The 24,623-nt window shown below is 45.6% G+C and overlaps 2 protein-coding genes and 1 pseudogene across 3 annotated transcripts; 1 reads left to right on the top strand and 2 right to left on the bottom strand.

Moving 5' to 3' along the window:
- Nucleotides 1-1,397: 1,397 nt before the first annotated feature.
- Nucleotides 1,398-3,105, bottom strand: LOC308163074 (claudin-14-like; the record flags this gene model as incomplete). The annotated part of the gene is made up of 2 exons (XM_080537256.1): nt 1,398-1,910; nt 2,872-3,105. 2 exons carry the CDS (start codon nt 3,103-3,105, stop codon nt 1,398-1,400), a joined length of 747 nt encoding a protein of 248 aa, XP_080393382.1.
- A 4,292-nt stretch (nt 3,106-7,397) lies between these two features.
- On the top strand, nt 7,398-11,049 carry LOC308162683 (F-box only protein 47-like; annotated as a pseudogene). Its single transcript has 10 exons — nt 7,398-7,497; nt 7,739-7,891; nt 8,147-8,223; nt 8,389-8,466; nt 8,552-8,660; nt 8,848-9,021; nt 9,233-9,364; nt 10,311-10,451; nt 10,605-10,764; nt 10,943-11,049. The product of its transcript is annotated as an F-box only protein 47-like (transcript).
- A 6,901-nt stretch (nt 11,050-17,950) lies between these two features.
- LOC308162682 (ADP-ribosylation factor-like protein 6) lies at nt 17,951-23,050 on the bottom strand (the record flags this gene model as incomplete). Its single annotated transcript, XM_080536826.1, has 7 exons — nt 17,951-17,997; nt 19,466-19,521; nt 20,937-21,066; nt 21,343-21,437; nt 21,744-21,812; nt 21,988-22,049; nt 23,012-23,050. 7 exons carry the CDS (start codon nt 23,048-23,050, stop codon nt 17,951-17,953), a joined length of 498 nt encoding a protein of 165 aa, XP_080392952.1.
- Nucleotides 23,051-24,623: the final 1,573 nt, after the last annotated feature.

The following is a 24,623-nucleotide window of genomic DNA, read 5'->3' as shown; positions in this document are numbered from 1 at the left end:
ACAGTTAACAACACACTAAACACAATTCTCTACATTTGGCACACTCTTCCTTGATAAAATATCTTGTGTTCACATGGAAAACACTACTTCAGAATGCTAAACTCAAACCACATTTCACACAATCACACTCCTCATATGGGCAAACACCAAACACCTATTGCATTTGAATTAGCAATCATAGCTTTAGCAATAAAAGGACCAAAGGTGAACTCTCCTGTGTTGATATATATCAGGGTATATCAGGGCTGGATTCGTCATGCCAGACGATACTTTCCCCGCTGCTTGGACAGGGAGAACATTGCCTGTGATGTTGACAAGGTCTTGTGGCTTTTGACCTGCCCTATACAATGTACTAAACATACATAGTTACATACAAAAACAGCTATGATGGATCATCATCAACAAATTATGTATATGATTTTGAATAAATCAATCAGGTGCAGAAAATTGTGATACTTCAGTCACACTGCTTCAGTCACACAAGCGAAGAGAATAGTACACTGCTTCAGTCACACAACCGAAGAGAATAGTAGCCTACAAATTGGAATCAGACTTTGTAATTTTTTACTTTATATTTTCAAATAGCTGTACAAATGTACACATGAATACATATATAAATTAAATTGTATTTACAGAATGCAGCGTGCAGTAAGACAGTAGCCTGCATCAGACAAACAGTGCCTAAAAATATAGAGGACCTCCCGTTGAGGCCACGGTCATGTCTAGGGTACAGTGATGGGGTCAGACCAGTGTTCAGAAGTTCAAAATTACAATTTACTGCGTGAATTGGAATACACTTAAAAAAAATTGATTTGTTTTTGTCAATCTATGGGGCAATAACACTTGGAACAAATAAACATTTCTCATTGTCATACATGCTGTCATTGTTATAGAGGCATTTATTATAATGGCTGTTAAAGTAAAGATTTAAGGCAAAATCCAAACCAATCAGGCCTTAACCTACAATCAGTAAGGATAACTTGTTTCCTCTGTTGGATCATACCGAAACACACATTAACATTCCACACTCTATACTATTAGTGAATAAGTGCTTCTCTGGGCTCATTTGATCACAATAAATGTTGAGAAGTAGCTCACAGGCAGTACATATTATGGAATTATTATGGAATTGAAAAAAGTTTGGGGTGGTAAAAGCCTGGACAATACTGTAAAGCACAGTAGAGTACTACTTCAATTCTGACTGTGTTGAAGTTCCTCAACTCAAACATAGCCATTACTGGAAGTCGATATTACTCTTTTCCTCATTCAAAGTCATTGGTTTTGTGTAATCTTCCTTGCTCAGTAGTAGCTATAATGTTTGTATCCTCCTCCTTACACAAACAAAGTCATTGAGGCTGTATTCTTTGTTGTCATAAGTGTACTACCTTCTTTTCAACTCAGACATAGTCATTGAGTCTGTAGCCGCTGCTGGATGCTGAGGTACGTGAGGGGGTGTGATTGCCCTTAAGAGCTGCAGGGGGTTGGTAGGGGGGTGCAGGGGTGCCTATGGCACTCAGTACAGGAAGAGGAGGAGGGCGATAGCGCTGGTGCTGTTGAGGAAGAGGGAGGGGGTTCCTGGATGCCCCCCCACAGTTCCAACACAACACCAGTCCCCCCATCAGGCTCAAGCATGCAGACACAAACCCCACGTAGACGGCCAGTCCGATCTCATACTTCATCCCAATGGGGAGAATAGGGTTGTAGAAGTCCAGGATGACGTCGTTGGTGGTCCAGGAGACAGTGACGAGGCAGAGCAGGCCTGCACAGATGAAGCAGACCCCGCCACTGAGTGCCAGGATGTGTTTGGTGGGCGAGTTGCGGGCAAAGCGGGTACACTTCATCCCCACGGCGGAGACCAGGGCAGCCAGGGTGGAGGTGAGGCAGGACAGCACCATGAGTGACCTTGCAGCCTAAAGGGAGGTATGGAATATGTATCACAATGTGGGAGTCTTAAATTGCAGCAGTCATTTACAAACAATTTGGGATTTATAAAAAAACTAACTTGGCGTGAAAATGTGCCGTCCCCATGCACACTCTGATCCATGTGTACGCACATAAACTGGAGAAATGTGCAACTGCAACTTTTTTTAGCCTTTCTGTTGGGATTTGCCTTCATTTTCATCATGCATTCAGTATGGATTAGGGGTGTTTCACTGACCATTTATAGGCAACTATGGGCGTTAAAAGGGTGGGACAAGATGCTCGCTCACGTGCGGAAAATGTAGAGTTGATTGTGATTTATAAAGGGAAAAAGCTATTGTTATAAATCAGAATATTGGTGTGCATAAACATATTGGCTTTCATACGTACGCAGCCTTTTTACGCCTGTCCTACGCACGTTTTATAAATGACCCCCCAGAGCCCTACTCTATGTGGTGTTACATAATTCTGTCTATGTTATCCTCTGGGCCCAAATGGTATGCCCATTTACTGCATCCATGCATCCACCCACCCACCGAACCCACCGACCCATCCATCCATCCATCCATCCATCTATCCATCCGTCCACCCAACCACCCGCCCACCGGACCCATCCATCCATCCATCCACCCACCCATCCACCAATCCACCATCAATCCCTCCACCCATCCGTCCACTCACCCATCCATCCATCCATCCACCCACCCACCCACCCAATCCATCCATCCATCCACCCACCCATCCACCAATCCACCATCAATCCATCCACCCATCCGTCCACTCACCCATCCATCCACCCACCCACCCACCCATCCATCCTTCCATCCATCCATCCATCCACCCACCCACTCACCCACCCACCCATCCATCCATCCACCCATCCATCCACCCACCCACCCATCCACACACCCAATCCATCCATCTATCCATCCATCCATCCACCATCCCTACCTGCAGGTCTGGTGGCAGTGCCAGAAGAGAGCGGTGGAGCTCACACTGGTAGATGCCCGTGCTGTGCCACACACACTCCATCCACAGGCCCTTCATATAGGAGGTGGCAGTGATGATGTTGGAGCCAACGTAGGCCGTGCCACGCCAGTGGGGGAGTATTGTAGCGACTACAGTACCCACAAAGCCCAGCAGGCCCAGGAAAAACCCCAGGAGCTGAACAGCCATGCTGGCCATCTTTGGCACATTCGACAGGACAACTACACACAAAGTCACACAACTCCACACAGAAGGAAAACTACACAAAGAACTAAACCCTGAAATGAAAACAAACAAAGCTGCACACAGAACCACTCATAGGGTCACACACCCAACTACACACAGAACAACACAACAAGGTAACCACAAATAAAAGAACATAATCCTCCTCTTTAGTTTGGATTCCTAGTTGTACAGGCCAGACTCCAGAGTCAGTCACGGTGTTGAATCCATTCTTCAGTGGTTGGTTGTCTCTGTGGCTTTGTGGCTATGGCTGAGGTCTCTCTGACTGTCTCTGAGGCTCTTCGGCAGGCTGCTGAATGAGTGTGTGACTAATAAGAGCTCTGTTCAGCTTCACCTGTTTAACGTTCTCCTCTGGGCAATCATACTCTCATTGTTACTGCCCCACTGTTCCTGTGGAGAGGAGAGAAAATTAAACATTCACAGAAACACACAGCTTGAGTTTAATGTTACAAACTGCTGACTTCAAAATGAGAAACCAGTTTCATGACTCTAAAATGCCCTTTGTATTTCCATTAAAAGCAGCTTAATGAGAGAGCATGAAACAGACCCGTATGGGTTTGAAAACGACTGTCCTCGTATCATCATCTTACTGTTTTTAGTTTGGTTCATTGGACCTTTCCTACAGATAATATTTCACTTAACTTATGTATTTTGTAGTAGTAGAAACATTCCAGTTTGCAGAATTAACACTCTGTTGTCTACCTCTATCACACACACACACACACACACACACACACACACACACACACACACACACACACACACACACACAATTATGTAACATATTGCTGGTATCTTCTTTAAGTTCTTCCTAAATTCTTTCATTTAAGTTGACCAAAGGTGCCCCTGATGCGTAAAAAGAAAGTTCACAGGTTTACTCCGTACAGTAATTAGGTTATCCTATTCCTCCCTATCTCAGCAAAGGGTGTTTGACACCCAAGGGTAGTTAAGCATTGACTTTCACTCTGTTTGGTTTATATAACTTATTCACTTATTGAAGAAATTAACTTTGCTGGGCTGTAAAAAGTACAGACAGACAGAGTAACAGATATTGTACACGATAAACATTCTGCTATAGCCCAGTATTGTGATTACATCACATTCTGGTAATACTAAATGTCACAGTTAAGTTGTTTGTGTAAGACAATGAGGAGGAGCAGTGTGGACGCTTCATTCCTGTGTGGGTGTTTCTGTCATGACAGATCACGTCCTGTTGTGGTAGTGTCAGTGAGTTGGGTTGGATCGAGGTGTCTACTTTGTGACATAGTAGCCAATGAGGACACACACACACACACACAAAAACATACACAAACACACACACCGTACAGCACAGTGATAGACAGGCAGCCCACAGGCTTCAGACACTGCTGATCAACATAGAAATAGAACTCCTCAGACTGAAACCTCATGCTTTGTATTCACCACAAAGGATTCACCAGGAAAAAATGAACCTAATATAACATAATATGTTGTGTCACTTAACTTTCCATCAATTTTTTTCAAATGTTCAATCCTTACAACAGAATAGGGACTGTATTCATGGACATTATTATTACACGGTTCCAACGCAGATCTGTTCTACAGTACCGTATGTCTGTCTATCTAAACAGAACAAAGACTGATGGTCAGTGTACCCTGGCAGCGCTGTAGTAGAACACTAGAAACAGAAACTTCATTGTGCTTAATGATTGACTGTGTGAGGGAGGTGACAAACAGACAATAGAGAAACAGCTGCTTTGAAATCGATGTAAAGTATTTATTTTCTGCTAAACACAAGTTGTTTATGTACACCTCAACTATAATAAGCCATGCATGGCAGTTATAAAAGGAGGAATGTCAGGGTCTATAATGAACTAATGTATAATGCATCCCTGCCTTGAAACAAAATCTGACAACGTAAACAACTCACACAAGTTGTTAATTTACACCAACTCAACGTTGAGACAGATATTTGCAACAGATTGCAATACGCAAAACACACAACAGTTAATTTTAGACCCACTCAATCACACCTAAAGTATCAAACACCTTACCTCACATGCATAATCCTCGTCTGGAACTGTCCACTGTTACTCCAGGACAGTGGGTAGCAGCCTCTGTGTCCAAGGCAGTCTCACTCATCAAGTGTTTACACAACTTTTATACAATGTTTATAAGACGTTATTAGAGCACTTATAAAGCCTCTATAACGGACATGTTGGTCATTGTTGCTAGCAGCCAGACCAGCTCTATCTCTCTTTCTCTGCTCAATAGCTGAATGAGGTGTGTGTGTGTGTGTGTGTGTGTGTGTGTGTGTGTATGTGTGTGTGTGTGTGTGTGTGTGGTGTGTGTGTGTGTGTGTGTGTGTGTGTGTGTGTGGTGTGTGTGTGTGTGTGTGTTCTGGTCCTGTCAGGGAGGTGACGACCCACCAGTAGACATCATCAGCCGTGTCACTCTTAGTCCTGTCCTGTGGCTGTCAGTTTAATGTGGGGGTGGTATGGCTCCAACAGGGCGGATGTAAACATAGATCCTGCCCAGGGGGAAAGGGCTCTGGCTGTGGCAAGAGACTCATCAGACTGACTGATGCTCCTCCTCAACACTCACAATGGGAATCTGTCAACAACAAATAATAATATATAATAATAATAATAATAATAATAATAATAATAATAATAATAATAATAATAACAATATATAACAATAACATCATGACATCAATAAGCAGGGCCATCAGGGAAATGATTTTTCCTTCCTAAGAACTATTTCAAGGAGACTATTTTCATTAACAACAACAACAACAACAACAACAACAACAACAACACAGATTTCTAAAAATACATAGGCCTATATACCTAGACAGAAAAAAGTGAAATATCGCCTACCTGCTGTCTGGGAGATCCTACGAGGTTGTCCAGGTCTGCAGGTTTCACCTGGTCGAGCATTGGCCTACAGTTAACCTTTTGTGTCACTATAGGCATTAGTTCCCTTAAATGTAGGCCTATGTCTTGTGAGTCTGGAAGCCTGGCACATAAAACTACTTGTATTCCCTATCTAGCTCTCAGTACTTGGTGAACATGTAGTGTAGCCACCAGGGCAGTCACAGCCACATGCGTGTCTCTGAGAGGATTAGCCTATAGGGCCAGTGGGAGACTCCATTTTAATGCTGAGGAGTTAATAGCCTTAGTGGAAACAGTGTAATCCTATGATTAACGGGAGAGCTTGTGTGCTGCTGTGCAGGGCCAGTACAAGGACTAAAACATGTTTATGTTGATCTAGCAGCCTAATTAGACAATTTTTCAGCTGCGGCTGTGGGGTAAATCAATTAGCCGATCACAAATGTTAACAATGAATATCTCCTGAAGACAGATGGATAGCCTGGGTAAATTAGGCTGTAAACCTACATATCGATCGATAGTAGTCTAATATTGCCTAGATATACAATAGATCAACATCTATATTATTATTTCATACAAGTCACACTCTCTCACCTTAATGCTACAGCATTCATTTACATTAAACTATTGTCAGAAGTTGACGAAATGACGAAAACAGCAAATAAAGAGTCTTTATATTTATACAATAATATTATTATTATGAGTAATGTTTACTTTTGCCGCGAGATGATGCGGCGCGAGCTGATCGTATTTCGCGGTAGCGCTCCTTGGGTGCGTTCGTAAGTTTTCTCTGAGAGCGCCGGAACGCACACTGGGTTCAACGTCATAAACGGACCAAGTAATTTGATTGGACAACAGGCATTCCATGAGTGCTGATCAGATTTCCAGAGCGTATTTACGAACGCACCCCTTGTTGTTCAGCGAGTGTCCTCGCGAGGGAGCAGGAAGCGTGCAGCACACAAGCTCAATAGCGGCTCGCTGGCTGAGGTCAAACTGTTTGTGACTTTAGTTTAGATATATTATAGTATATATATTATATTGTCTCATGTCAGTGGTGTCAATATTTACCTGAACACATAACAGCATGTGAAGGAGCATTTAAAGCTAAGTAAGGCAACAATTTCAAAGGTTTATTGACAAGTGCCATTCTCCTCAGCTGGGTAAGTTCATGCAGCTATCCTAGCCAGCAACTTAACAGTTTGTGGCTAACCACCAAGTTTAACTAACTAGCTATTTCCTTTCGCTTCTAGATCATTTGTGGGACAATAAAGGCTTGACAGTATTCCAGTTATTTTGGCGAAAGTGACAAGGAAATTCACGGTGACCCTGACCCACAAGTATCACCGCAGACGCCGGCCGTATCCTGTCAGGACCATGACCACCCGCAGTCAGAGTCGTCAGGTTCGGGCCAGCGACTGTTTCTTTGAGCGGCTGGCCCCCGAGGTCTTTGACATGATCCTGGACAGACTCTCTGGTGGGTTCTGTTTGCTTTGGACATTTTTCAGGATGGGTGAATTATGATTATTTAGATCAGACATATCTATGAGGCTGAACTATTCTGATTGAAGCCGTTACCATGGGCAGGGTACTAATTAATTAATTAATCAATAATACTTTGAGTAATTGCATGATGGTCTTAAATATGTTTAGCTCCAATGACGTGCATCTGAATTAATGAGATGTTTCTCCCTGCCTCATTGTTTGTTGTGGTAAAGTGTTGCAGATCAGTGTGTTGAGCATGGTGTCCAAGGCCATCAGTCGCCACATCATGGGCTATGTCTCCACTCAGACCTGGAGGAAGAATAACATCGTACAGGGGTGTCATCACTCCACCGAGGTGTCCTCACTAGAACACTACACATCGCTGGGTGAGAGGCTCCTCAACAGCTTTATTTGATTAATTTACCTTTATTTTACTTAGTTGGTTGGCCAAGAACACACATGTTTATAATAAACTAATATTCAGAGCCACATTATTTCTGCTGTAATTCTTTATCAGGTAGATAGACCAAAGTATTATTTCTATCTCCTTTCATAGGGGGTCCGATGAGGAAAGCAAGTGGTCCTGGTTGGCAAATATAGTCACTATGTTACATTCTTGTGGTTTTTGCTCATCGTTTCAGGTTTATTGTTCAAGAGATGTACCCTCTTGCTGCCAACAAAGGATAGGCTAACGTTCATATATAGCAAGTTTTCACAGGTAAGACAGAGAGGTGAGGGAGGACAGATGAGGCAATGTTTAGCTGTGTGTGCTCTACAAACATTCTCACATTTCTAAACAAACCAAACAGTTGACAACATTGAATAGATTGTTATTTTCTAGTTAACCTTACTTAGACTAACACAGTTGTTACCTCCCACTCAGGTTCCTTGCTTCATGATGGAAGAGTGCATTAAATCAGTGCAATGCCAAGGCTTCTCCAGCTATGGAGCGTTTCTACAGGTGAGAGCCTAGTTACAAAGAACATCAGACAATTTAATATCAAAGGCTGAATCCTGTATTGAGATGGTTAATGTTTGACTGACAGACATTGATAGCCGGCTGGGATGAGCTGGAGTGGCCCAGAGTTTTCAACTTCCTGTGCGACTTCACAAATCTACCCCAGAAAATCATGTCAGTGGTCACAGGAAAGCCAGGTGAGTGTCTGTCCCTATAGAGAGAGAGAGAGAGAGAGAGAGAGAGAGAGAGAGAGAGAGAGAGAGAGAGAGAGAGAGAGAGAGAGAGAGAGAGAGAGAGAGGGAGAGAGAGAGAGAAACAAACAAAAAGGCTAATTGAAAGAGTGTGAGAGACGTGAGTGATCCGTATGTCTTTTTTCTCCTTCAGGTTCATGTCAGCTGTTGGAGCAACAGATCCGTCTGTTCTGCAGACAGGTTCTGTTGGACCCCTGGAAGAACAGCAAGGACACTCTGTTCTGGCTGACCCGCATCCTGAAACCCTGGCCCATTGTCAGCCAAGCCCGGCTGCTGTTCATCCTCTACGGACCACTGCTACCAGACGGTGAGAGGGACAACATGGGCCTTCTCGGTTTCTACCTTAAAAAAACTGGTTGCAATTTTGTACAGTATATAAATCACTTGTTAGTAATTACCGTACATGGTGAAATTCTAATGTTAATAATAACAAATGAAATGCTTGTTTTTTGGTTGGCCAGAGTTGCAAGGCAAAGTGTATGTGTAGTGTAAGGGAATGTTCTTTCCATGTTCGCTAGGCTGGCAGGAGCAGCTGCGTGCTGGGGTGGCCCAATCCGACCTGGCCAAGGCTCTCATCCTGCTACACAGTGACCGGGAAGCCAAAGATTGGACCACCGACACCATAATGGCCATCCTGGAGGAGCTCATAGGTAACTGCAGTAGCCCAGAGGACTTGGCAACTTTGAATGATTATATTTTACACACCCAGGAATGGTAGACAAACCTTTTACACTCTTGTCTGTATACTGTATATACTGTATGTCTGGTCAGTCCACACGTACAGTATGTACCATTACCATAGGATTATAGATTTCACTAAGCAAATGGTGCGATGATGACTGATGTATAGATGATTCACTTACCTTAAGCCTGGTACACATAATATGTGTAATAAGGCTTATATAATAAGGATTTTCTGATTATCTGAGAAGGACCCCACACATGAAGATAAAAAATCATGGATTGAACAGTCTTGATCGTATTGTGTGTGGTGTGCTCCAATATACAACCACATGCATAAAGATCTGTCCTCCGACAGTCTGGAGTCTCGCGTGAACAGGGTAGTAGTACCCTGACTGACCTGTAGAGGCAGCCATGTGCTACAGGGAAAATAAAGTGCAGAAGAACGAAAAGAAGAAGACGCGTCAGTCAGCTGGCTTCTTGATTGGCTACATTCCATTCCACGTCACAATCGGACTTGGGAGTTGTCAGTTTTGACCACAGACAAGAAGACTTTTGATCGTAAATATTGAACACGTCTAATATTTACGATCGTCGGCCCCGACCATTTTCCGAGCAGATTGTCGGGAGAAATTGACTCTTAACACACCTCACACCACAGGATAATCTTGTAGGATAATCTTTAGAGCCATCCGATAATCGGGCGTTTGCTGTCCTTGGTCGGAAGGGGGGAAATTGGGCCAAAATCGGCCAGATTATCTTTATGTGTGTACCGGGCTGCGATAAATGTACTGCGCTTGTAAGTCGCTTTGGATAAAGGCGTCTGCTAAATGTCAAAAATGTTAATGTAAAGTGTGAATGCTGTGTGTATGAATGACAGTTGTTTTATTTTGTGCTGGTTCTGTTGGCCTCCAGTCCTTCCCCAGGCATGGCACATGGAGAATGTGGCTCGTCTGTTGTTCCTGTGGGAACAGCATGTGCTACAGCGTGCTGGCCAGCAAGGCCCTCAATGGACGCCTGTTTGAGAGCTCACGACTCATTGTGTACCTCACACTGGTCAGTCACTGCTGCTAAATAACTTTATTATCTGCTCTAGGGTTCCGGTATCTTTTAACCTAAGAGACACATTTCCCCCATTTTGTGCCCACTTAACGGAAGGTACTGCCTGAACCGGCCTGAGCTACTGACATTTCTGGTTACCCCTCTCAGGTGTGTGAGAAGGACGGGTACTCCATGAACTGGTCCGTCAAGATGGTGCAGCAGGTGTGTGAGGTGTTCTCCACCTTTGCTGACAAGTGGTCCTACATCCAGGCCGTGGAAAACATGTTCTCAGAGGTTGCCATGGAGATGTACGAGATTATGGCGGCTCGTGAGTTGTTATAGGCACTTAGACTATCGTATCAGATCAGGGTCCAGATTCCTTCAAGCTTTGTAGCACTAAAATAATCTTAAAGTTAAGGGCATATTATTTGGGAACACATTAATAGAAAAACAGTTAAAATAAGTAGACATATGCAGATTTCTAACTGTCAACGATCTTGTCACAGATAACGATCAAGAAGACTTGGAGATCTTCCAGAGCTTCTCAAGCCTCCTCAACGCCAGTGCTCACCTCCACACTGTGATGCTCAACATGTTACTCACAAAAGAGTGAGATCGAGGAGAGGAGTAGTGTATATTATATATTATTATTATTATTGTTATATATTAATATATATTATATTATTATATAGAGTGATAAAGGGCATTATTTTGGGACCATGGGTTTTCCCTCAATGAAATAACATAACATTCTGTAGTATTACTTTCTTTCACAACTAACCGGATGTTCTGTCTTTGATTGTAATCTTTGAGAATCATCGTTTTTTTTTGTTATGTCTTTTATATATTTATCTATATCTATCTATATATCTATATCTATATCTATATATTTACAGTATACGTCTGTGTAAACTACTCTTCTGGATAGAGGTGTTCAACTTGTATTGTATTATGGTTATGTATTGATTATACTGTTGTTTCTGTATGAAATATAAAAACACATTTGCAGTATAAAGAGTTTATTCTGAATTGTCAATTATGTTAATAGACAGACCAATATACCATTTATTAGAAGTTTAAAGCAAGTCTCTGAGACTACGTAAGTGGTCAGTCCTTTTGGTGATACAATAGAAACAATGCAATAGAAACAATGCAAATTGACTTGAGTAAATGCCATTTTAAGACATTTCAAATCAAATCAAATCAAATTTTATTTGTATAGCGCATTTCTTACAAGATGCAACTCAATGCGCTTCACACAATGAAAATGTTCAGTCAATCAGTCAATCAATCAATCAATACTGACAGAGCCGCGAGCAGGCAAAAGTAAAAAACCTGTATACTATGTAGCCAGGAAAAATTCCCTTGCAGCCCTCTACCAATAGAGCGACTACTAGCCAGTTTGCTTACCAGTACCCAGCGGTCCCCCAGGGGAGGCCAGGACCACCGGCACAAAGCAAGCAAGCAAGGGCAAAAACCTGTACACCATGTATCCAGGAAAAATTCCTTGCATATTATCGGCGTACACACTGTCCATACATTTTGTGTTGTATTTGCATCGTTCTGCATCCAGTATGGTCACAGGTCCTGCCAAAAGAGAAACTTAAGCACAGTTATGATGCAACAACACAATAGAGACAATAAAGATGACAGCAATACAACCTGATGGTGGTCCTGGTACACCCTTGTACCGGTTCCAGTACTGCTCTAGGTGCTATTTGGAGCTGACAGTGCCTCATCAGCACCCGGGTCCATTTTCCTGTCAACACAAATCTCAAAACACGAGTATGGTGTAATGGCCTAGTGATCCTAGTTCTATAATGTCCAATGTCTCCCTTAGTATCAAAAGGCGACATTGAATAAGTAGGTTTTGAGGTCACGCTTAAAAATGTCCTGAGTTTTAGATAACCTCAGGCCCTCAGGTAGGGTGTTCCACAATCTAGGAGCATATATGCTAAAAGCTGATCCTCCAAATCTCTTTGTCCTAGCCTCTGGCACTATTAAAAGTTCCGTGTCACTAGACCGTAGGGGTCTAGCTGGTGTGTATCTTATGAGCATGTCCACCATGTAATTGGGTGCATCACAGTGAAGTGATTTATAAACTAGTAAAAGGATGTAGACTAGTAAAAGTCTATTCTATGACTGACAGGGAGCCAGTGTAGTGATCTCAAGACAGGTGTGATGTGCGCTCTCCGTTTGGTCCTAGTAAGGACACGAGCAGCAGCATTTTGAACCATTTGTAGTCTATTTATCATTTTTTTGGGGAGACCTGTCAGGAGAGCATTACAGTAATCTAGCCTACTAGTAACAAACGCATGCATTAATTTTTCAGTGTCTGCCTGGGAGAGAAATGATTGTACCTTAGTGATGTTTCTTAGATGGTAGAAGGATGTTTTAATAGTGTTATTAATATGAGTTTCAAAATTTAGATCTGAGATTCCTGGCCTGACACTTAGTGTTAAGAGCTAGTGTTTTCAAGTGTGCAGATAATTTCTCTCTCCCAGTTTTCTCGCCAATGATCAATACCTCTGTTTTTTCTTGATTGAGTTGGAGAAAGTTTTGTGTCATCCAAATATTAATATCGGCAATACAGTCTATCAGGTGGTCGATCATCTTGTAGTCGTTGGGAGTTACTGAGATATAAAGCTGAGTGTCGTCAGCATAGCTGTGGTAGTTAACGCTATGCTTCTTGATAACAGAACTGAGGGGTAGCATGTATAGGCTAAAAAGCAACGGTCCTAAAATGGACCCCTGGGGAACTCCACAGGTTGTGCTATAATTTTTTGACTTATGGTCACCAAGGGCTACAAAGTAGTCTCGGTCAGCCAGGTAAGTCCTGAACCAGTTTAAGACCGGACCTGAGAGGCCAACCCAGTTTTCAAGTCTCTCAATAAGTATGGAGTGGTCTACCGTATCAAAGGCTGCACTTAAGTCTAAGAGTACAAGAATCGTGAGTTTTTTCGAGTCTGCATTTATCCTAAGGTCATTAGTTACCTTAAGCAAAGCGGTTTCTGTGCTGTGGTATGATCGGAAACCTGACTGAAGTGGGTCATACCTATTATTTAGGACTAAGAATTCATGAAGCTGTCTATACGCTGCCTTTTCTAAAATTTTGCTTAGAAAAGTGAGATTGGATATTGGTCTACAGTTTTTTGGATCAGAAGGATCTAGGTTACTTTTCTTCAGGGTGGGTCTAACCAGGGCAGTTTTAAGCGCCGCTGGAAATATCCCTTTAAAAGTAGGGAGTGATTTACAATGCCTAGTATGTCACATTTGACAATACAGAAGCTGACTGATTTAATATGAATAAATATCACTGTGTGGTGATTCACATTAAGAGACATTCACCAAGAAGGGTTTGTACCTTTAAGAGTGGGGGTTAAAGGGGCAAGGGTTTCCGGTTCCGGGTGAAGTTATTGTGGTTGTCACTGAGAGTGTATGTTAGCATGTAGCAGAAGTGAGTGAAGTAAACATCCTCGACTCCAACCTACGTCTGTCGTCTCTTTGTTGCACTTCCCACATTGGTGACCCTGACGAAAGCGAACGAGATGTCTGTCAACGAGAACGCCGGTAACGCCGCCGCGTTGCCCATAGCGCCCGCACCGGACTATGCTAACATATACGCTGCAACCGTCAAGCTGCCCGACTTTTGGCAGCAGAACCCACGGCCGTGGTTTCACCACATAGAAGCCCAATTCCGGCTGAGAGGGATAACGCAGGATGGGACTAAATATTTCCATGTGGTGTCTGCGTTAGATGCCTCGACAACGGCGCGATGATGCTGTTAGAGGATCCACCGGCTGTCGGCATGTACGGTGCATTGAAGACATTCCTGCTGAAACTTTATGAGCTGTCAGAATTAGAGAAAGCAGACCGCCTGCTGTCACTCAATGGCCTCGGCGACGGCAAACCGTCGGAGTTGATGGAGAGAATGTTGTCTGTGCTGGGATCAGCTGATCCCTCGTTCTTGTTTACACACATTTTCCTGCGGCAGCTCCCGGCGCCTGTACGCACAGCACTGGCCAGTTCCCCCCTCTCCTCCACCAAGGATTATCGTTCTCTGGCTGCGGAGGCCGACAGGGTGTACCTCGCTAACCGGCAGCAGTTTATCCATGCGCTGCTGCCCCACCCAGACCACTTGACCCCACCTCCACCCCTGGAGGACTATACAGACACCGCGGCCGCGGTGACGGCCCGCCGCCAAGCCGACGACGGGCTCTGTTACTACCATGCAAGGTTTGGGTCCAAGGCCAAGCAGTGTCGCAAGCCATGCAGTTTCAGGGTACAGGGAAACGCCAGGGCCGGCGCTCATTAGCGGCTATGGGCGCCGGCCGTGACTGCAAGCTGTTGTTCGTCGCCGACTCCTTATCTGGCCGGCGGTTGCTGGTCGACTCAGGCGCTCAACGCAGCATCCTGCCAGCGCAGGCAGTGGACACCATGGCCGGCGGACACGGCCCCCAGATGGACGCCGCTAATGGCACACCCATACGAACATTTGGCATCAGGTATGTGGAAGTGTGTTTTGGCGGGCGCCGTTTCGGCTGGGACTTTGTTATGGCTGCTGTATCCACGCCACTTCTGGGCGCGGACTTCCTCTGTGCTTTTAACCTGCTGGTGGATATTAAGAACTGTCGCCTGATCGATGCCCTCTCTTTTGCTTCGTACCCCTGTACGCTGGGGGGGGCGGGAGCGCTTTGCCTGGCAAACACGCTGGCCACCGGGGATCCATATCAACGCCTGCTCGCCGGTTTCCCTGACCTCACTACACCCACGTTCTCAGCGGAGGTGGCTAAGCACGGCGTAGAGCACCATATCACCACCGTGGGCCCCCCAGTCTATGCCCGGGCCCGACGCCTCGACGCGGCCAAGCTTGCAATCGCCAGAGGGGAGTTTTCGACCATGGAGCGACTCGGCATCGTGCGCCGCTCAAAGAGCCCGTGGGCTTCCCCCCTACATATGGTGACTAAGGCCGACGGGGGTTGGCGCCCCTGCGGCGATTTCCGTCGCCTGAATAACGCCACAACCCCCGACCGGTACCCTGTTCCACACATACAGGACTTCTCTGCCCACCTGGCGGGGGCCGTAATTTTTTCCAAGGTGGACCTGGTGCGCGGGTACCACCAGGTGCCGGTCCATCCGCAGGATGTGCCAAAGACGGCTGTCATCACACCCTTTGGACTTTTCGAGTTTCTGCGAATGCCTTTTGGCGCAGACGTTTCAGCGCCTGATAGACTCTGTGCTCCGAGACATGCCATTCATGTTTGTTTACCTGGATGACATTCTGGTGGCCAGCGCGTCCATGGAGGAGCACATGACACATCTCCGGCAGTTGTTTGAGCGGCTCAGGGCCCACGGCCTCATTGTAAACCCAGCCAAGTGCCAGTTCGGGCAGTCATCCATCACCTTCCTCGGACACCATGTCGCTCCGCAGGGAGCCGCCCCTCTTCCCGCCAGAGTGGAGGCCATCACCAGTTTCCCCCGTCCCCGCACGATACAGTCTCTACAAGAGTTCCTGGGCATGGTGAATTTTTACAACCGTTTTATTCCCCATGCCGCCCACCTCATGCGTCCCTTGTACGAGACCCTGCGGGGAAAAGGGCCCAAGGACGTGTTGGACTGGTCCCCGGAGATGGACAAGGCTTTCGGGGCTGCTAAGAACGCGCTGGCTAACGCTGCTCTACTGGCGCACCCGTCTCCCACAGCCCCGGTCGCCCTCACGACGGACGCCTCTGACTATGCAGTGGGGGCGGTGTGCGAGCAGTGGGTGAACGGGGCTTGGCAGCCGCTGGCCTTCTTCAGCAAACAGCTCCGCGACAACGAGCGCAAGTACAGCACCTTTGACAGGGAACTGCTGGGTCTTTTCCTGGCCACCAGACACTTTAGATTCCTGTTAGAGGGCCGCCAGTTCACCGCCTTCGTGGACCACAAGCCACTGACATTCTCCATGGCCAAGACCTCGGAGCCATGGTCTGGGCGTCAGCAGCGTCAGCTCTCGGCGATCTCCGAGTTCACCACGGACATCCAGCACTTGGCGGGCAAGGACAACTTCGTCGCCGACTGCCTCTCACGGGCGGTCGTCGGGTCTGTTCACTTAGGACTCGACTATGCCGCCATGGCGGCGGACCAAGCCGCAGACTCTGACATTCAGGCCTACCGGGTCGCTCCTACTGCACTGCAGCTGGAGGACGTGGTGTTCGACGCGGCCAAAGCCACTCTCCTCTGCGACGTCTCCACCGGCCAACCACGTCCTATGGTGCCGGCTGCCTGGCGGCGCAGGGTTTTCAACACCATCCACGGCCTTTCCCACCCGGGGGTGAAAGCCTCGGCTAAATTGGTGGGGATTAAGTTTGTTTGGCCTGGCCTCCGGAGGGACGTTAGAACCTGGGCTGGCTCGTGTGTGGCATGTCAGCGCGCTAAGGTGCACCGCCATACCAAAGCCCCTTTGGCACCGTTTGTGGTGCCAGAGAGGCGTTTTGACCACGTGCATGTGGACCTGGTAGGCCCCCTGCCCCCGTCTCACGGATATACCTACCTCCTCACCATGGTGGACCGGACCACCAGGTGGCCAGAAGCTGTTCCCCTGGCCTCTACTACGGCAGCGGAGGTGGCCCGGGCGTTCATTGGGTGCTGGGTGGCCCGCTTTGGCACACCAGGTGACATCACGAGCGACAGGGGCCCCCAGTTCACCTCGGAGCTCTGGACTACGGTTGCTGAGCACCTGGGGGTGAAGATCCACCGCACTACGGCGTACCACCCGCAGGGCAATGGACTTTGTGAGCGGTTCCATCGGGACATGAAGGCCGCTCTTCGGGCCAGCCTGATGGACAGTGGCTGGGTGGACCGCCTCCCGTGGGTCATGCTCGGTCTTCGCTCTGCCCCCAAAGAGGATCTCCAGGCCTCGTCCGCCGAGCTGGTGTATGGCCAGCCACTGCGGGTTCCTGGGGAGTTTCTTCCAGAGGCTGCAGCTCCCTGGTCGGCCGCCTCTCATAGAACTGTGTTCCGGGGCATTGTGAATGACCTCGTCCCCATTCCGACATCACGTCACTGCCTCCCCCAGTCCTACGTCCCCAGGGACCTGCCATTGGCTAAGTACGTTTTCATCCGACACGACAGCCATCGGGCTCCACTGCGGCCCCCCTACGACGGGCCCTTCCGTGTCCTGGAGGCGGGCGCTAAGCACTTTGTGGTGGACATGGGGGGCAGGTCAGAGCGGGTCGCTATAGACCGTCTCAAGCCTGCTCACTTGAACATTGACGAGCCAGTTCAGTTGGCCCTACCCCCGCGGCGGGGGCGGCCCCCTACCCCAACCTCTGTCCCTACCCCAACCTCTGTCCTTACCCCAACCTCTGTCCCAGCTCCAGTTCCAGTTCCAGTTCCAGTTCCAGCTCCAGTTCCAGTTCTCACCCTTAATCCCCCTCCTGCAAAGCGCAGCCGTTTCGGCCGCTTGATCCGCCCCCCGCCACGTTAACTGTAGTACTGTTCATGGATTGCCTGTTCAGTTGGACTTTTAATGGTTATCTTGGTTTTTTGTACCTTCTGGGTTGGTGAATTCTGGGGGGGCCTGTGTGGTGATTCACATTAAGAGACATTCACCAAGAAGGGTTTGTACCTTTAAGAGTGGGGGTTAAAGGGGCAAGGGTTTCCGGTTCCGGGTGAAGTTATTGTGGTTGTCACTGAGAGTGTATGTTAGCATGTAGCAGAAGTGAGTGAAGTAAACATCCTCGACTCCAACCTACGTCTGTCGTCTCTTTGTTGCACTTCCCACAACAGCATATTTCATGGCATAAAAAACAAGCAGTGACAAATACAATTGAGAAAATGTTTGAGAAGGTAGAACTGTTTTCAACAGAATACATACAGTATATACAGGCCATGCCCACATTTGAAAGCACACTTAAGTGATTTTACCAATGAATTCAATGCTGTGACCATGTTCACAATGGTCCATGTTCACAGTAAGTTGCTCAGCAGAACTTGACATCACACCTGGGGAATTGGCGTAGAAGGGAACAACTTAACTACCATGCACCAGATATGTACTGTAAATACAACACCAATGAACACTTCCCCTCTCAAAAAACACAGAATGAACACGAGTGGTACCCTATGTACTACCTTATTGTATATACTTGCTAGATACTGTATGTAGTTATTGGATGTCCAAGAGGCTACTTGTAACTGGTATAAGGCCTATGTAATGTGAAGTCTGGCTGCCATTCCTCCAGAACAAGCACAGTCAGGCGAGCGATACTGCAATTGCCATGGTCCCTTTCTCCATGACTATCTTCCATCCTAAGATGTCATAGCTTCATTGTTTTGAAATGATCTGGGAGATTAAAGCGAAGAGAAGAAAGATCATCCTGAACTCAATTAGTTTAGCAGCTCACACTACCTTCTACATCACTTTGTTTTACCTATCATAGTAGGATCTGACCATGCAACTACTCAACCAAACATCAAGACAGGTATAGATTAAGAATAGGAGAGTTGTTTTTGTCTACCATCCTTACTACCCATGTGTCAATGTCAATTACACAGATCCGATCCATGGTTTTAGAGTAAAGTAATATTTCCCTCCCCTATTCTTAACCCATCCACAACATCATTCTCTAGTTAGTACTACTGGACAACACTACACAGTTCTATTTACTGTGATACTTACTGTGCAATTTGTTCTAGGGGTAAAGTGAAAAACACAATGCTTCAATAGTGGTGGCAGAATTAATCCGAAAACAAATACAATTTACAAATACAATTTTAACTAACCTTTCGCACACTCATCCACCCACCCACCCACCCACCCTCACACACACCCACCCACACACACACACACACACACACACACACACACACACACACACACACACACACCCACACACACCCACACACACACACACACACACACACACACACACACACCCACACACACACACACACACACACACACACACACACACACACACACACACACACACACACACACACACACACACACACACACACACACACACACACACACAGTGTTGTACCTTGTAGCCACTCCACCCCCTCCTGTAGTACCTCTCCTTTCACAGCATCACTGGCACTGAATCAGAGGGACAGGGTTTATCAAAGGACAGACAGATGGATAGATAGAAGGATAGAAAGATGGATGCACACTGCAGTTATGGTAAACATTGTCCTTGAAATGGAATTGACCCCAGATCTATAGCTGATTGTATTTACGTGCAGTATATCATGTACCATGATTGTACCATGTACCATGTTTGACCTGACCTAGCAGGAAAAAATCCCTGATCCTGAGACAGCTGGAGAAAATCTATATAAATTAGTAGAGAGAAATCCCAACTCAATGTTTCTCACAGCAGTGGATGAGAAAGAAATATGGATATTGTAAAACAATGTAAGAACAAAAAGTCTACTGACTTTAATGACATTGATATTACAGTAGTGAAAAACGTTATTGATGGAATTTCTAAACCATTAACATACATCTGTAACTTATCATTCCAAACCGGTTTATTTCCAGATCAAATGAAAATAGCTTAAGTCATACCTCTGTATACAACTGGGACAATAACTACAAAAGTTCAATATATTCACTATCTATTCTCCAAAAAAGAACAATACGGATAATTCACAATGTCGGATATCTGGAACACACTAACCCCATTATTCTTACAGTCAAAATTACTAAAATGTACAGATATTGTTACATACCAAACAGCACAATTAATGTTTAAAGCTAAAAATAATCTACTACCAGGAACTATTCAAAAACTGTTCAGTGATCGAGAGGGGGGTTACAATTTAAGGGGCATTTTTAATTTCAAAACACACAGTATTCGTACCACCAGGAAAGGGTTTTGTATATCAATCTGTGGAGTGAAGCTATGGAACAGTTTGAATGTGGAGTTAAAGCAATGTCCAAACATAATCCAATTTAAAATAAGGTATAAAAACATGGTCTTCATAATGTACAGGGATGATGGGGGGGGGGGGGGGGTGATAATCACAAGGTGTTTACAGGGGTTATTGTTTATTTATTATCATTTATCATTTGGGTTCGTAAATATTTATTCTTTATTTTCTTTTTTTATAATGTAATTAAGTATGTAAATATGATATTTGGGTACGCAGTATTTGTATATATTATGAGATTGTATTCATTTGTGCATTTGAACAGGAAGCATCTTTATGATTTATGGAGAAGGGGTGGGATTTAATAAGTTTGTACTTCTTCTCACTCCTTTTCAAATATGTGAAAAAAAGAGAAAGAAACTACCGTAAGTTAAATGTGCTATACTATATTTTGCTTTATGTTTTTTTCTATTAGTTTTGTTTGTTTGTTTTCCGTTATATTCATTATTGTTGCTGTTTTGCACACATTTGAAATAAACATCTCAATAAATCAAATCAATCAATCAATCCATCTAGTTCTCACTGCCCAAAAACGCAATGCATAGACCTACCAGATGTGCCAGGGCATAGATCACCTACCAGATGTGCCAGGGCTTGTCTTTGATGTTCTCCAGACAGAGCTGCTGGGAGACCTTGACTGAGGACACAGCGTCTCGCAGGTCCATCTTATTAGCAAAGAACAACACAGGCATCCTCCTGCTCCGGATGTCTGGACCAGGGAGGAACACAGGACAACCCCAATGAAGAAACGTGTTGGTTTACAGAAATACAGCCAGTGTTGGCCAATAGTTAAAGCAGGATGAATCCAAATTATTTAGATTTGGTTTGGACATTGGCACAGTTTGCAAAATTAGGGAGGTAGCGGTTTTGTAGGTTTGTGGTATGCTTACTGCTAACCAAGAGCAGGTTCAATACAATATCATGAAAAGTACAACAGTATCTTCATCAACTGGTTTCCGTTATTATCTTGACTGGTCTCTCTCACCTTGGTGGTTAAGAAGAGTGTCAAGCTCCTCCTTTACAACAACCATTCTCAGCTTGTCTCCACTGTCAACGACAAATATGATGGCGTGACTCTCTCTGTGGACAAGACAGAGATATGAAGATAAACAACACAGTATGATTATCTGCATCACAAATATGTAGGCAGCCATATTATATAGGCTAGGTAAAACTACTTTACAATAATGGGTAATATTATTATGATTATTATTATTGTTAGTATTATTAATTACAATTATAGAACACTTTTCATTATATAAGAATAATCATATTATTACACAATTATGATATATTATGCACTTATCTAAGTGCATAAGTTAGTTAAAGCACCTTTGGTATGCCCCGACTACAGTTCTATACATAAACATTTTGATGCAGTCTTACTTGTAATAATGTTCCCATAGATTCCTGTATCTGCTCTGACCTGACATGTCGAACACTGTGAAGGACAGACTTTGTAGAGGTAGAAAAGACACATTCAAATCAGAAGACGTGTTTGAAACAATCCTGCAATCTTGTATACTTGTATACAATCTTGTATACTGTATACTCTGGTATAATTTTGAAGTAGGCTGATATGTGCAAATATGAAAATGATAGTTTAATAATCAAGCAAGTAAATTACTACCTTGAACTCTTGAACTTTTCAATGTTGAAGCCAATTGTTGGAACAATGTCTTGAGTCTGGGTCTGCAACACACATACATTTTTGGCATTTAGCACACGCCTTTATCTCACACACACACACACACGCACACGCACACGCACACACACACGCACGCACGCACGCACGCACACACGCACACACACACACACACACACACACACACACACACACACACACACACACACACAAACACACACACACACACACACACACACACGAATAACAAAGCCACAAGCAATAGCACAAGTATTGTAATAACTGTATTATTGGAATTTTACCTAACATGTTTCCAATCCTCTGACATTGGGCCGAATTGGCTGAAAATAAGCAATCAGTGAATGATCGCAGTGCAATAAATAGACTTAAAATTATAGACTCACAACCTTCTTTAGCTATATTCTGAAAGTCCATCTCTCCCCCACTGCAGGCCGTGCACTCACTACTAAACTACTCTTCTGGATAGAGGTGTTCAACTTGTATTGTATTATGGTTATGTATTGATTATACTGTTGTTTCTGTATGAAATATAAAAAAACACATTTGCATTATCATCAATTAGCCGATCACAAATGTTAACAATGAATATCTCCTGAAGACAGATGGATAGCCTGGGTAAATTAGGCTGTAACCCTACATATCGATCTATAGTAGTCTAATATTGCCTAGATATACAATAGATCGACATCTATATTATTTCATACAAGTCACACTCTCTCACCTTAAGGCTACAGCATTAATTTACATTAAACTATTGTCAGAAGTTGACGAAATGACTTCAGTTGTGAATGAGAATCAACAGCAAATAAAGAGTCGAATATTATTATTATTAGTAATGTTTACTTTTGGCGCGAGATGCCGACCCACATACCTCCCGAGGGAATTCAACGCGGTGTACATAACATCTGTTTACATTGCGCCTAGCGCGGATGGTAGCTTAGCATTGGCGCGGCTACATGACGTCATCAGTAGTGGACAGAGCGCAGACCCACAGGCAGTTCATATAAACGCCGGGGACTTCAATCATGCTGACCTGAAGGTAGTACTACCGAAGTTCTATCAGCATGTTAAATGTGCAACAAGAGGAGAAAAAACACTGGATAAGGTATACACCAACATCAAGCTTGCTTACAAGGCTAGACCGCTAGCTCATCTAGGCATGTCTGACCACGTGTCAATCCTCCTGATCCCAGCCTACACTCCCATGAGGAAAAGTGCTCCCATCACCACTAAGACTGTCAGAACCTGGCCAGCAGGGTCCGCTCGGACTGCAGATCTGCCTGAATGACACCTCATGGCAGGAATATGAGCATGAGGACCTGGAACAGTTCACGTCGTCGGTTCTGAACCACATAGTGAACTGCACCAGGGTCTACCCCAACACGAAGCCATGGATGACTGTGAAGGTCCAAAAACGGCTCAAGGAGAGGGACAACGCCTTCTCAGCGAAGCACACACTGCTGTACAGCACCACCAGGGCTAACCTAAAGCGTGGCATCCGGGAGGCCAAGGCAGACCACAGAGAGAAGATTGAGGAATGCTTCCTGAGCAACGACTCCAGGCGGGTGTGGCAGGGGGTTCAGCACATGACAAACTTCAGAGCCAACAGGCTCACAGCCACGGAGGATGACCCCCTGCTGGCGGAAAAGCTGAACTCCTTCTACGCCCGGTTCGACGAGGGGCGAACGGAGGTAACCACAACACAAACACCACTCTCTCCAGCTCTCAGCAGCCTCACCCTCACAGAGCATGAAGTGAGACGCGTGCTGAAGGCGGTGGACCCCAGGAAAGCCTCGGGGCCGGATGGCGTCCTGGGACGGGTGCTGAGGGACTGCGCCGACCAGCTGGCCGGGGTTTTCACCAACATCTTCAACCAGTCCCTGTCCCAGGCCACCATCCCACCCTGCCTGAAAACCTCAACTATCATCCCAGTCCCGAAGAAAAGCACGGTGAGCTGCCTAAACGACTACCGCCCGGTGGCACTCACGCCAATCATCATGAAGTGCTTCGAGAAACTAGTCCGGGCCCACATAGTCACACGCCTCCCGCCCAACCTGGATCCATACCAGTTCGCCTACAGAGCCCACAGGTCCACAGAGGACGCCATCGCGACGACTCTCCACTCCACTCTATCCCACCTGGAGAGGGGAAACAGCTACGCGAGACTGCTCTTTGTGGACTTCAGCTCTGCCTTCAACACCATCCTTCCAGACAGGCTAGTGACCAAACTACTAGACCTGGGACTATCACACTCTATATGTGCATGGATCAAGGACTTCCTGTCTGACCGCCCCCAGAGGGTGCGGGTGGGCCCCCACACCTCCACAGCCCTCAGACTCAGCACTGGGTCCCCCCAGGGCTGCGTGCTAAGCCCCATCCTCTACAACCTCTACACCTACGACTTCACCCCCGTCCACCCCAGCAACTCCATCGTAAAGTTTGCAGACGACACCACCGTGGTGGGCTGCATCTCGGGGGGGGGACGAGGCGGCGTACAGGGATGAGGTAGAGCAACTGAGCAAGCTGTGCAAGGTTAACAACCTGCTGCTGAACAAGTCAAAGACCCAGGAAATCATCGTGGACTTCAGGAGGAAAAAGTC

The sequence above is a fragment of the Nansenia antarctica genome (genome assembly GCF_963989245.1).
Source record: "Nansenia antarctica genome assembly, chromosome: 7".
Lineage (NCBI taxonomy): Eukaryota > Metazoa > Chordata > Actinopteri > Argentiniformes > Microstomatidae > Nansenia > Nansenia antarctica.
Note: the sequence above shows the minus strand (reverse complement) of the source record. Positions and strands in the feature narration are given on the sequence as shown.